This window comes from Athene cunicularia (genome assembly GCF_003259725.1).
Source record: "Athene cunicularia isolate RWA chromosome 2 unlocalized genomic scaffold, athCun1 chr2_part1, whole genome shotgun sequence".
NCBI lineage: Eukaryota > Metazoa > Chordata > Aves > Strigiformes > Strigidae > Athene > Athene cunicularia.
Genome location: NW_020799095.1, coordinates 47,000,796 through 47,015,510, shown reverse-complemented (window position 1 = coordinate 47,015,510; position 14,715 = coordinate 47,000,796). Strand labels below are relative to the sequence as shown.

Sequence of the window (14,715 nt, the reverse complement as noted above, 5' to 3'; positions counted from 1 at the left end):
GCAAGTCAGACAGGTGTTCCTGGGGCACACAAAAAGCTATTTGAAAGCACTGGGGGGCTGCATTAGCTGAAACTGCTTATTTAAATAAGTGGCCAGAGCTTTCAACTCAGCTGCTGTGTTCCCTTTCAGATGTCCTTTTTTTTCCATGCTCCCTCCCCTCTAATTTGAACAAGCAGGTTAATTTGCTGAAGTCCCTAGCTACAGAAAACATATGCTGTTGCCCAAATCAGGAAGGAGGTCCCCCCTTCTCTATGAGACAGCAGCTTGCAGGGCATTGCTCACAGCTGTGTGCTGCAGCAAGCAGACATTTAGTAGAGCTTCTCATTGTTCTCATGGGTTTCAGGATTTATATGACCAGCTAAGGAGGTTTTTTACTGTTGCTCAGGCAGAAATACTTGTTCCCTGGGCTCTGCTATTAATTCGTCTCAGTGGTGATCTGGGGTTAATTCAAAAATGCTGTCTATGCCGAGCAGCATCTGCCTTTGCATGGTTCTGCTCAGGTCTGCCTCCAGCTTGGTCCAGTGGATGCTCTCTGATTATCTGAGATGACGTGTTTTTAGGCTGGTGGGAAGGAACACAAAAAAGAGAGTAACAGCCTATATTCCAGCTCAACCCCCCCTCCTCTCTATAGGAAACCTTGTCAGCCTGAGGTGAAACACTGCTCCCAAAGACTGCACCCCTTGGATTACTGCCATCAAGCATAATTTCATGGGCAGGGAGTCTGTGCATGCTGCTAATATGCTACTAAAATGTATGCATATAGGAAGGAACCCTACTACTGTTACAAATACAATTACTCCTTGGGAGAGAGTCTGTGATCTTTTGATTAAAGATCGTTTCCCCTGTGTGTGCTGAAAGGAAGCTGCATTATTGCACTTCCTACCTTATAACTGTTTTGCTGCAGCCTTAAAATCTCTTCTGACAGATTTACTGGGCTTTATATTGGTTTACAACACTGATTTCTTAAGTCACTGTCAGATAATGAAGACATATATACCTATTGTATAACTTTATTTCTGTGTGTTCATAGTGAACAATTTTAACAGTCCAAAAATGCTTCATATCTGTTAACTGATGAATTGCTATGAGCACCAATGTGAGCACACTGGGAACATAATATTACATGGGTGTCACCTAGATACAAATACATTAATCATATTTCTTATCTCAAGAATAACAATATTCCACTAAAATAATTAAACAAAAAAGGGACACTTACTGAAAAAAATGTCCTGATTCCTGGAAAATACTTCTTTGGGGGGTAAAATATAATCTGGTAGTGGATTGTGAAAATAATTAAGAAGTTCAGACATTGATCTCATTAGAAAATTGTAGCAATAACTTTGAAGTTATTGGTGAGGCTAGTTTCTCTTCAGAGATCATGGCCTGTGTTCTAGCAGTCCAGATTCATTGGTTCTTCTTGATTTCTCCCTCAGAAGACCTATGAATGTCAGACAAGAGGGCTTCTGCTAATGCCACTAAGCTATGTAGGTGACAGGAGGTTGGCTTTCAGAACACCAGCCACAGGCCTGATAATCCCCGTAGCTGGTATTTCTAGTGTTCAATGCAGTCACAAGATTTAAAAGCTCTCATTTTTCACTTGAGCGTAACTCTGAAAATGGCAAAAATTAAATCTGTGGGTTCATTTTTCTTTCCCTTTACCTAGCTCCAGAGGCTGTCATACAAATCATTGTAAAATCTGTATAGATAAACTTGTATATAGAAATATGTAGGAACATAGAAATACGGGTCTATAGGTATATAGATATATTTACAGATACATAGATAAAACTATCACTGGACGAAGAAAGTAAGGAACAGGGGCAAAATCTTCCCTAAATGCCAGGATCAGAGAGAACTAAACAACACCTGCCTGTCAACAATGGCAAAAATAAGCCAAGGTGTGTAGGTAACATCAACATGGCTTTGCCTGAGCCTTGCTGGGAAACTCTACCATTGAGCTGGGCAATAAATTCTGACACTTTCAGGGTTTCCACACTTTTGGGGTGGAATAAATTTTGGGAAGTTGCTGATAGCACTGAGATCTTGTTGAGCTGTGCTGAGATTATCTGAGGAAAGCAAAAGGGAAGAGCTGACACATGATTGAAATCCTAGCACATGCAATTGATGATACTTTTGCCGTTAATGTCTGTGAAGACAGGATTGCATACTCCAGTTTGAGGACTACTCTCCACCTTAGGGACCCTCATTGCTGGCCAGGTTGCACGCTGGGGTTCACAATAGATAGAAAATTCCAGTGACAACATTGTCCTGGAGACTTCAGAGGCACAAAATGAACAGCAAGCCCAGAGTATAAGGAACAGTCTAGAGCTAACATGGAGGATATTATGACTTGATTAAGGGCAAGGAAGGTTTAGATGGAAAGCTGTGATAGCTTCTTAGTAAGATCTAGCAGGTTCTGGAAAGACTCTCAAGGGAAATGCTAGAAGCAGAGCATCTGCAAATCAGAATAATAGTAAGGCTTCTTGGGTCAGAAGAAGTGCACAGGAGGATTGGGAGACTCTGTAGCTTACCTGTTAGCACACATGCCATGTGAAAGGTGGAGGTGAAGTGGAAGCTCAAGCCCAACAGCAAGTAGTGGATTTTATGGGAAATGGTTCCAGGCAATAGTGACTCCTTAGGATTCACCTGCTCTCCACAAAGTTACAGTACTGCCTGGTCTTCAGAGGTTGCTTTTTCTCTGAAAAACCTACAAAACTATTTGCAAACAGATACTGAAAGGATTAGAAGTGTGTCCCATATTGTCGATCTGGAGGTTACATTCTCCTTTGAGGTGTTTTCTGGGTGCCAGCACATTTCTGATACTGAGCAGAGCAGAAAGCAGAACCTTGGAGCAGCTTTGGGCTGCACAGCCTTGTAACAGGAAAAAAATAAATAACAGAAACAGCTGACTTCACCTTTTGCTGTGATTAGATGGGGCAGTCAGCACTGAAAACTGCTTGATTTTTTTTCCTAAGAATAGCCTTCTGAATCACTTTTAATCAAGTTCAAATGGCCAAGTCTCTGCTTTAGAAATTCTATAAATAAAATTTAATGGGGATACCTTCAAAACCAATATCCAAGCACTTAAACAAGTTGTGTCAAACTCAGTTCTGAGTCTAGCCTTGTAAATCATTGCCAAATATCACACAGCTTCATGGCCTAATCCTCTGAAGAGATATCTAATGCTGTGTAAATCTGTGTCAGGAGGACAACAGCACCTGTGATGTGTTTCAGGGTGACACTTACAGCACTCTAAAGAAAATGGTAATCCACTCAGATCCAAAGTCCGGTCTTGTAGGATTTGAATAGAACATCTTCTGCCTTGATAGAAAGGGGAGTTATAGGACATAAATCTGGGCTGAGGGCTGCATGCACATGCACAAACCCAAGAGTTTGAAGACCTTGAGAAGATCTAACTTTCAGTCTTTGTGGATGAAATTAGCAAAGAAGTGTGTTGTGTGATCTCTGTATCTGATTAATTTTCTTTTAAATCCCTACATTCACTTTACAAATGAATGAGCTTCCCTTTGTTTGTGAGTGTATGGATCTTGGTTTCTATCACTGAGCATGCTATCACTGAGCTCTTTTTCTTATACCTTCAGCTTTTCTGGATAGGAAGCTCCAAGGCTTTGTGGGGTTAAGTCTGTTTTCCACATTAAATTTTCCACCAAAGACAGAAATATATGCCACAGTGTTACTCCTATTATAATATATCAATAATGCCAGTTATATTACAGTTTTAAGGTTGCTTATTTGAATGACTTTAGTATATAAGTATGCCACTCATTTACTTACTGCTATTAGACAGATCATAGAATCACAGCATCATAGAAATGTTTGGGTTGGAAGGGATCTTAAAGATCATCTATTTTTAACTCCCCTGCCATGGGCAGGGACACCTTCCACTAGATCTTGTTGCTCAAAGCCCTATCTAAATCCTTCAGTCCTTTCTCATTATTTAGGCACCATTAAGTCAATGGGGAGAGTGAACGAAAGGAGGCGGCTTTGGACTGTAGGTTAATGCAGCTTCAGAGTACAGGATGTAATCAAGGGTGGTGAGAAATAGGGAAGACAGAAAATGGGTGCTGTCTCAGTTTGGATGTGTTGGTGAATTTAAGATGGCTTTTAAGTCAAACCCAGATTTTCATCTCAGTTAAAACTGAGCATTGACTGAGCAGGATTTAGGTGAAAGAATCATGTCAAATGTATAACATTACTTTAAAATAACTTTTTAGGCATACTCACACCTGCTTTCTTAGAGATGGAAGCAAAGGCTTCACTGGTGATTTTTACCTCCACAGTGTCTAGGGGGCCTAAGACATCAAACCCTGAATCCAGTCTGTCTGTCTACTGTGATGTTTTTATAGCACACTCACCATTAAAATGCAGAACTGTTTATTAAGACCTTCCTTCCATGTCAGCCTCTGGGTCTATACACAGCAGGTGAGTTTGTGTCATGCCTTGTTAAAGAGTGACATGTTAAAGCATAAAGTCAACCTCTGTGCCACTTAGTTGTCTGCAGAGGTGGGCTGTTTTATCCTGGCAGATATCCAGCGCATTGCATCCAGTCCAGGCTTGGTGTTTCCGAGACCTCCTGCCCTTAGGCTCGCTATCAACCACATGCCACAATAAAACCATCAATAGGTAAATAATTTAACAAATTAGGCAAGTTTTACGAAGATTCTTAGCTGTGCAGACAGTATTTGTACATAAATGAATGCATATTCAGGAGAAAGGCTGCTCCAAAGAGGACACTAGCTTGAGACTTAGGAGACCAGGCTGTTGTTCTCCTGCTTTATCACAAACTCATGGGTGATTCTGGGCTGGTCAGTCAGCAGTGGGGTTCAGAGGAAAAATCATCCCATCCTAAAATGAAAAGGAAGATTTCCCACCAGAGCTGTCTGTCTTCATGGGGGACCCTAGAGTTTCCTTCTACATTAAGCACCTGTTTTTTATATAGTATAGAAGAATCCCTGGGTTTAGACTTGGCTGCTATCTTTAAAATGGCAATAAAGCACAGTCCTTCCAGATAAACTCTGCACACTCACATTGGTGAGTGTGACATAATCTGATACTATGGTAACTGGGTCTGTGAAAGCAGCTAAAGATGGGAGTAAGAAAGCTGTGATGAGCAAAATGCATAGGTCTCTCTCTTCTAAGAAAATAATATTTTATAATATGTGACAGTTCATTTTGGTTCTTTTTTTAATACAAGCAAAATAGCGTGATACCTGTGGTGGTGGAGAGATGTTTGTTTGTCACTCCCTCAGGCTGTGAACACTGATTTGAGCATACAAAACCCAGTTGCTCTAGGTATCTGTTAATCTGATCCGTAATCTCTACTGCCATTCAGTTCATCCAGACTCCAGTCCTGTGCCTGATAGCATCCACATTTCTGACCAGCTGGGCACTACAAAAGCTCTGAGAACATGAGCAGCATTGGAACCCCTCCATGCTGTCTCAAGATTTGGAAATAGATAGTTTATTTCAAATAAATAGTCTTTGAGAGATATAAACTTCAACACTGAACACCCCGTTAAGTTTCCTTCTCCTTCAGAGACTGTGCAGAAACCAGAAAAAGTGAGAAAGTGCAGAATCAGTGAGTCATGCACATCATTCTTTTAGAGTCGATGGTATAAAGTCATGTCTATCAGCAATCTCGAAGACTTGTTTCTAATCAGTAAGTTTAACATTAGTAATTGAATGGTAATGCTAAAATCTTTTATCTCTGTTGAAAATGGTTAGATCTTACAGGTGTTTTCATCCAGAAAGCCCTAAATTATAACACTTACGTGACTCATATTTTCAGTAGTCAAATATACACACACCTTGAGGAGTGTACAGGAAACCTACAGCATGGGAGTCACAGAACGGTCATTTTGTAGCAGTGATCTCCTTTCTCATCCACTTTGTGCAAGCTGACGAGGATTTCTGTGTGCTTAGTTAAAAAGAAAACCACCAACTTTGAAAGTCTGTATTTCTATAAATTTTGTGGAAACAAAGGTTTTGTGAGTTGGTAAGAGTTCTGTATTATGTGTGGATGTAAAAATCTCCTTTCTTCTGTGTTGGTCTAAATTAATGTCTTCCATTGAAGATTTTTTTTCCACTGTTGCACTAACCAGTTGTTTCTTTTCAGGAAGGAAAGTCAGAAGAGAATGAAAACATCAGGAGTATACTAACAGATTGGATTTTTCCTTTGTCTCTCCATTCAGGTCTCTTTAATAAGCCTCATCGCCAATTCACTTGGATACTCTGAGATGGGTCCCATTAAATCCCTCAGGACCCTCCGAGCTCTGCGACCGTTAAGAGCATTGTCACGATTTGAAGGGATGAGGGTAAGACTATATGAAGCCTCGATCAAAGATCAACTGTGTGACATCAAGCATGTAACAAGGAACTGTCCCATGTGGTTTTATCTTCATTTTGTCTGCCAAAGGAAAGGCATTATAATGCTGTATCAGAACAACAATATCAGAAATTGATTGCAATTGTATCTTTACAGCTTTATCCTCTGGTGGATTTAATGATAAACTAATCTTGCTGTGTAACTTTTCATATTGCTTTTTAAAAAACAGCTTTTTGGCTGAGAAAGCATCTGGCTGACAATTACCTCTCAAAGACATATTCAGGGAATAACCAAGCTACAAGTTTGCTCTCTGCTTTTGACATGTATTAAAATGAGACTGACTGGGAAAGTTCTTAAGGACTTTTTCACTAATAATTAAAACAAAAATTAGAAATGCTAAAGATAGGAAAGCAAATTAATAACTATATAAAATCATTCCTTTGAACAGACTGCAGTTTTTAATGTGGAATGTCAAGGTTAATATTAAAATCATGTTGCTTGTGCTTGTTGCTTCATCTTGTTCATCCATCTCTTTCTCTTCTGCATTTGTTTGCCACTGTGGCTATATCTACACAGCATATCTGTTTATTTGTTAAGCCTACCTGCTACACTAATCAATTATTTCCTGGATAAGCACTTTATTTAACTCCTTGCACCATGCATAACTTGCAGATGGTGACAACTGTGTTCTGTATGAGCTGAGGTTACTGCTAATCTTGCACATTGCATAGCAACATAAAGCAAATCTGTAAGAAAATTACATGTAAACCAACTTACATCATCTGACGATCCCAAATCTATTAGGCCAATGAAAATGCTACAGCATTCAGACTGAGGTATATTCAGGGTCAAGATTTCCTGTAGACAAAAATTTTGTCTGAGTCATCAGTGAATAAAATGTGTAGTTCATGCACTGAGCTCCTAGCAATTAACTGTTCTCATTACAGTACCCTTGCAGTAGGACATACTGAAGGCTAGAGAGTCTAATGACTAAGATAACCCAGGAAATATGGTGATAGAGCAATTTATGAAAACCCTGTACACATACTTTGCCTCTTCTGTGGATGACCAGAATTGGGGCTCTATGTCTTTGGCCCACAGACCTTGTGATTATCTAAATCACATTATTTTTGCTGATGAAGATCAAACAAATCTACTTGCAGACCACTCTCTTCTGTGTTAGTAGTAAGACAAAAAAAATTCAAAAAGCTCTATTCATTTGGGCACCCAAACCTGAATTGTTTTGTTCACCACACTCTTTTCACCAAACACAGGCAATATTTTAAATGTTATTCACAAAATAACACAAAAGCAAACTGCAGATCGTCAGGGGGCACAAAGTGATGTTGCACTACTGATGTTAATTAAAGCTCTCACTCCTATGTCATTTGATGACCTCACTCCAAGTCTTTATTAAACATTTGCAAATTGAGCAAATGTTGATATCAGCAAAAGCTGCACTAGTTTAACTACCAGAGTGATTTGTGCACATACTCTCAAATCAATTTAAATCTGGCTTATGAAGGCTTAGCTTCTACTAGTGGATTTGCAAGTTCAAGCAAAACCCCTATAACGTATTATAAGCTGACATAAGACTCATGACTTTGCATCAGTTTAACCAAATTGGATTCAAACCTGAAAAGCAGTGGGAAGACTAGCCCAAAGCATCAGAAAAGTTAAATTGAAATGAGAGAGAAATAACGTGAAAAGGTTTGCATCTATGAGAACAGCAAGAGGTTGTCTTGATGGAGATCTTATGTGGTGTAGACATATGCGTCAGCCCAGCAAGTTTCCTTCCTAACATGTTCATACTTGTAAGCCCCCCTGATCCCTGATCCAACATCCCTTTTCTTCCCTGTACCATTGCAATAGCTGAAATATATTCAGTCACTGAGGAGGTAGTGAATTAGCTTGTAAGCTATGATGAAGTGTAATTGAGAATACGTGCTACTGGAAAATCAAATCATTTTATTTTTAGTTTGTCTAACCACACTTAACATGACTAGGGACAGTTGGACCTTTCATTATGAGGAGTTCATATGCTCCAAAATGTACAGGAAAATTGCCAGCACAGTGATGGATTAAATAACAATAATGCTGAGAAGCAAACATTGACGGTAAGAAAATAATAATAGCTTGCTCTATTATAATGTCTTCTTCTTGAATAACTGAAAGATCTCTGCATGACTAGAACAGGACAAAGAAAGTTCCCATTTATACTGCAGTAAGACTTATTTAATTGACACTGTACATAAACTTTTGAAACAATTGGTCCTGAAACAAAAGCACAGAGTAGCACTTTGATGGCCAAGAGGACCTGTTACCATCAGTCTTCAGTCCTTTCCCTGTCTTCAAACAGTCTGGGACCTGTCTGAGTTTGACACAAGTCTCAGCAGCTCACATCCCATGAGACACCTGCAAAATAAGGCTGAACGGTTGCCACCCTGCCTCTCTGTCCCCCAAAAAACTCCCAGTAGGACCAGTGTCCCACCTGACTGTTACTGTACACCCGGGGGGTTTCCATGCATGTGCCACCACCCTGCCTCACCCACTGCTTTCCAGGTCATATTAAGGCCCAGCATAAATTAATTTAGGGCTGCCTGTCCCAAATCATGAAGTCTCCAATGTCACATCATGTGTTGTCCTTCAGGGAATTATTTCAGAGGTGTCATTTCCCTGCAAATTTCTTCCCAGCAAGGGAGGTTATTGCAGTATTTTAAAAGGATGAGTGGGATGATGATAAACCATTTAATGTGAAAATGATATAGGTAAAGTCATGGTGAGGCTGCTACAAGATATATACAGGAAAGAAATAGCATAATTAATGCTAGTTAGCATGATTTCATGGGAATAGTTCTTGTAAAAATGATACGGTCCTTTGATTTGATTACAAATTATGCTGATGACGGTAACCGTGCTGATATAATATCCTTAGATTTCAGAGAGGAATCTGATACCACGGGACACTGTGATGAAAACACGAGCTTTGTACCAAGCCAAGTAAACGTGTTTTAAATTAATTTTAAAAGGGTGATGGATCTCGAAAAGTAATCATAAAGAGTGATGACACTGTAAATTCAGTGATGAGTGTCTCAGAATGAGAACTGTCCTTAATCTGGACTTTAACAGCACCTGGAAGAAAATATAAAATCTTTGATGACAACACACAAAGCAAACAGAGTAGTATAATATTATGGATAAGAGAATTATCCTGACTGATCTGGATCACAGTGAAAAACAAATCATTTGTACAACATGCATTTTAATAAAACCACATTCATCATACACCTCAGGAGAAGGAAAGTAGGTTACTCTGGGGGACATTTCTGGGAAAACAGCAGCTGAAAAGAATTTAGGGACTGGGATGACTGTTCAAAAGGACACAAGCTTTTGGGCAGGTCAGATAAATGAGGTGACTATTACAGTCCCTCAATATGCAGGGAAATAATCCAGCAAGCAGAGGGAGAAAGCAGTGGTTCAATACTGGCATTCCACCAAACTGCTGGAAATAGGGTGTTAGAAATGGGAAAGTCTATATGGTGTGCAACAAGTGTGATTAGAAATCTGAGGGAATGATGACAATTACAAAGAAGCTCTGTGTTTTTTAATTACTCAAAGCAATGTTCAGTGGTAACTCACCTTCAGTGAAGATGGGAATGATAGGAGATATCTAACAGCAGATAACTAGTGCCTCAAGTACAACAAATTCAGTCTAAAATTACAGCACCTGTTTCTAAAAGTGAGGGCAAAGGACACCAGGAATAGATTATCTAATAATAAAAATTTTTGTCTATTATTTGACATCATAACACTGTAAAGTAGATGTCTTTGGAAAAGCTGTGCCCAGGCTTCGCTAGGAGTTATAGCCTGGGCCTGAAATTACTGCAGGAAGTCTGGTGGTCTCTGTTGTAGCACAGGGAGGATTAACATATCGTGCAAGTCTATTTCTGGATTTAAAATCTGAATCAGCTTCAGCTGAGGAGCTGGCTCATGAGATCAGGAGAGCTGGGGACCAGGCACAGCCTACAGATTTGCACCACTGTGGATTAGGGCAGAGGGTGGCTCAGTTTCTAGGCTGTCCCTGAAGAAGTCACCTGGGAGGTGGTTTCACCTATAAAGGTACTGATGAAAATCAAGAGGTGTGAAACCTTTTCTTATACATGGTTATATATATTGCTGTTCTTAGATGAAGCAGAAATTCAGCCTTCTTCATTGCAAAGTTTGCAGCTGAACTTTTAACGTGATTTTATGAAAATAATTTGCCTTTATAGATCCAGGTCTTTAAGTCCTCGCACTTGTCTCAGTGCAAATCGGGAGTGTTTCCAGCAGACCAAATGGCATCATGCTGGCATAAGAGCAGGAGCAGCAAGAGAAGAATGAAACCCCCTGTTAATAATTCATTCAGAGAGGTGTTACAGGATTCACTCCAGCCTTGTGTCATGTTTTGTTATCTACAAGCTATTGAACATATTTCAGCAGGAGGAAAAAGCAGGATTCAGGCATGGGCATTGCTTGCACTGATGAAGCCTGAATGTCTGTGTCCTGTCACAGGTCTTGTGGGTGGGAGCTAGGTTCAGCAGCATATGTACCATAAATGCAGTTGTTTTGTCCTGACATGGATCAAAATTAAACAAAAATATTGTCCCACATAGCAGCAAGTGAAGGCCCCTTTGACAAGGGCTGAGGCTATATCTAAATAAGCCCTTGATTTGGAAATTATTTAGCATTTTGGTTAACATAGTAAATTTGGTCTTAAAACAATGAAGCTAGAAATTAACAATCAAAAATGAAAGATAAAATTAGGAAGGAAAAAAACCAAACAGACAGACACTGAAAAGTCATCAGGAATGAGCCTATACAGACAAAAAAAAAAAAAAAAAAAAAAATTAGCTTCATTCATAAATGCACAAAATATAAATCTGGGTTTTGAAAAATCTACATAATTTTGTATTGTATATTGTAGATGAAGCTGCTGCTATACATGTGTGAAACGCATTTTACTCTTTCCGGGTATTTTTCTTCCTCAACAATGCAAAAATGATGGGGAAACGAATGTTACATTATTAGCTTGTTATAAAATTGGACAGTAATACAAGAGAAAACAGGAGCTGACATTTTCCATAATCAGATTCACAACTGAATAAAATTTCATTTTATAGATCAATATCACCTTGTCTCAGTTTCAAAAATGTAGATGGAGAAGACGAAGAGCTTAGTGTCTGCCTACCAGATTCTAATCTCCAAAGCATGAGCAGGGATGGAGACAAATTCATGTAGTGGGGCTGGTGTCTGCAGCAGTGCTGTCAGGCACCTTTGCCTGGATCGTGCAATGAAAGCTGCGATTATGGAGAAACCTGGTTGACATAGAAAGGAGAAGACTATATTTTGTGATAGTGTTCTTCCCTCAGAAAATATCTTTAGTATAACGTTTGGCATGCATAAACATCTTAATGGTCAAAACAGTAAATTACATGCATCTTGCCCAGTTGATGTACTGGTATTATAATGCTGCATTCAAAACCGACAGCTGTAGAGGGTCTGTAGATGGTCTGACCTTTATTTCTTTTGCATGGCTTCAGAATGGTGTTCAGTGCCAGTGCCATCATGCCCACACCTTAAAAGTTCCTTTTGCTTTTCATTTTTATGTATGATTTTACACAGGGGTTTACACCCCTGTCTGGGTTGGTGTGTAGGAACTGTACAGAATGCCACAGGAAAAAAATAATGTATTTTTGTTAAATTAGACTGGTTTCACTGTTTTAATCATGCATATTGATCAGACAGAGGAAGCTGGCTTTAGTACAGTATGTCTCAATCAGTTATTATTTAAATAAGCAAAATTTATCACAGATAGAGTTCACATCCCAAGGACTATGGAGACCAGAATTCAGTAAAAGTTTTCAGAAATTTTGTCTATTTTGAGACACTTTGATGTACCCCAGCTGTTTCCAATTAATCCTATGATTATGAAAAACAGTTTGACTGAAGTGTATTATCCAGTAGGATCTGAGAGGTCAAGATGACTTCACAGATTGCTCCTGTATTAAAAGATTCCTCTGGAAAAAACATCATCCCATGGTTGGATGCCAACAGATTAGCTCTTCAATTGCAAAAGGAAAAAATAATCATGTGTGAAGCCCTTAATGGTGGTCTGGCTCCTTAGGTAGTGGTAGTAGTTATCTACCTGTTGCCATGTGAGGGTTCAGCTTAGTTAATCAAGGGTGCACAACAGCTTGTCAGCAAAGTGTCTATGTAAGTGCTGACATTAATCCTGTTCTTTCTCTCCTGTTTCCCCCAAGGTGGTGGTCAATGCCCTCGTGGGAGCCATCCCCTCCATCATGAATGTTCTGCTCGTCTGCCTCATCTTCTGGCTTATCTTTAGCATCATGGGAGTGAACCTTTTTGCTGGGAAGTTTGGGAAGTGCATTAATAAGACAGAGGGAGATATGCCTTTAGACTCTAAAATTATTAACAATATGAGTGACTGTATACTCTATAATGTGTCAGGCACATTTTACTGGACAAAAGTTAAAGTTAACTTTGATAACGTTGGTGCTGGGTACCTGGCTCTGCTACAAGTGGTAAGTGTGACTGTCACTAATGGGCAAATGTTGCTTATACCCACTGAAATTTTCAGTTTAAAGGCTCAGGTTCATCTCTATGCTTTTCTGGGTTTTTCAGTCTTACTCATCAGGGCAATGCCTTTCCTCAGGTGTAAATGAGTCATATTTGGCGTATTAATTTGGCCTAGAGATATTTCTGGCAGCATCTGATTTTGAGTTTCTGATGCATCACTAATATGGTCCTCTGGGAGGTGATTGGACTATTGAGGTCAATTAAAGACCATTTTGTCAATACTGTAATCCAGAACAGAGTTCAGTTCCAGAAACAAAAAGTCATTGTCCATGAAGGACTGTTCATGCAGATGGAGTACACTGGCCTTCCTGAACAGTCTGGGACTTCATTATATCCTGCTGGGAAAAATGAAGATACAGTGCTTTCAGTTACTCACAGAGGAATCTTAGATTACAGTACTCTGGTCACCTTCCATGGAGATGTTCAAGGACACTGCTGCCTCTCATTCTGGTTCCTCACCTCATTTCCACCTGCTAAACTTAAGTCAGATTCAACCTAACTATGGAATGTGGTAGTGATCAGATTGCTGTAGCTCCATACAGCCTAGTGTCTCTGGAAAGGTGTCGAGAGCATATTAGAGAAGAGACTGTGATCTATAAAGACAGAAGTAAACCACTTTTACAACCTTTTTCAGCAGCAAATGTAAAACATGGATAAAACAGGTTGTATGCACTAAGATTTACTGTGTTGTGATGTACTGCAACCTAATGGAGCTGCAGGGGACTCCATCTTGCCCAGGCTCTGCCACTGGACTGCCAAGTGATTTTAGAAAAAATGCTTTGTTTCAGTTCCATGGGGCCCCCATGTAAAATAGCGGTAACTATACTTATTTCCTTTGTTCATAATTTGCTCTGAAGCTTAGTGATGACAGGGGCTGGATAAACATTAGGAGTATTTGTTGTGTTGCCTTTTATGTATGTAGAATTAAAGAAGTCCCTTACTACATCCTTGGACAGGGAGATAACTTTCTTGAAGGACCTGTGACGACCACATTCCTTGCTTCTCGGATCAAAACTTGCACGCTGACAGCTCAATTCAGTTGTCACATATAGGCATCCACACTTTGCAATGCAGTAGGGTACTGCCCTGGGCCTTCACCTGCCCTTCCAAGAGGGCATGAGACTCCCACAGGTCCTCACCACATCTACCAGCCCTTTTTCTTCCCATGATGCAAGTGTGCTTCCTCCCAGATATTTTTTCTCAGTCACAGATGCATGAAATAGCTCCATGAAGTAGTTTTCCTTTCTTGTAGAAATGTGTATCCTTATATACTCTGTTCTTGGTACACATACAGTTGAGTTTGAGATCTTCTGACTGCTGTCCATCAAGTCTTTGCTTTCATACCCTCTGGAAAGCAAAAAGTTTAGAATCATAGAATCACAGAATCATCACGGTTGAAAAAGACCTTGAAGACCATCTAGTCCAACCATTAACCTAACACTGACCCTTCTCAAATACACCAGATCCCTCAGTGCTGTGTCAACCAACTCTTAAACACCTCCAGGGATGGGGACTCCACCACCTCCCTGGGCAGCCCATTCCAACGCCTAACAGCCCCTTCTGGAAAGAAATGCTTCCTAATATCTAGTCTAAGCCTTCCCTGGTGCAACTTGAGGCCATTCCCTCTTGTCCTATTGCTCATTACTTGGTTAAAGAGGCTCATCCCCAGCTCTCTGCAACCCTCCTTTCAGGTAGCTGTAGAGGGCGATGAGGTCTCCCCTCAGCCTCCT

General features: G+C 39.9%; 1 protein-coding gene across 3 annotated transcripts in view; it reads left to right on the top strand.

Annotated features, from left to right (window-relative positions):
• LOC113476396 (sodium channel protein type 5 subunit alpha-like) overlaps window positions 1–14,715 on the top strand; it is a 219,620-nt gene that overhangs the window by 191,286 nt on the left and 13,619 nt on the right. For all 3 annotated transcript variants that reach the window (XM_026841936.1, XM_026841937.1, XM_026841935.1), the window contains 2 exons: window positions 6,216–6,338; window positions 12,649–12,930. In XM_026841936.1, the coding sequence (XP_026697737.1) occupies window positions 6,216–6,338; window positions 12,649–12,930 (405 nt within the window). The remainder of the gene's footprint in view (window positions 1–6,215; window positions 6,339–12,648; window positions 12,931–14,715) is intronic.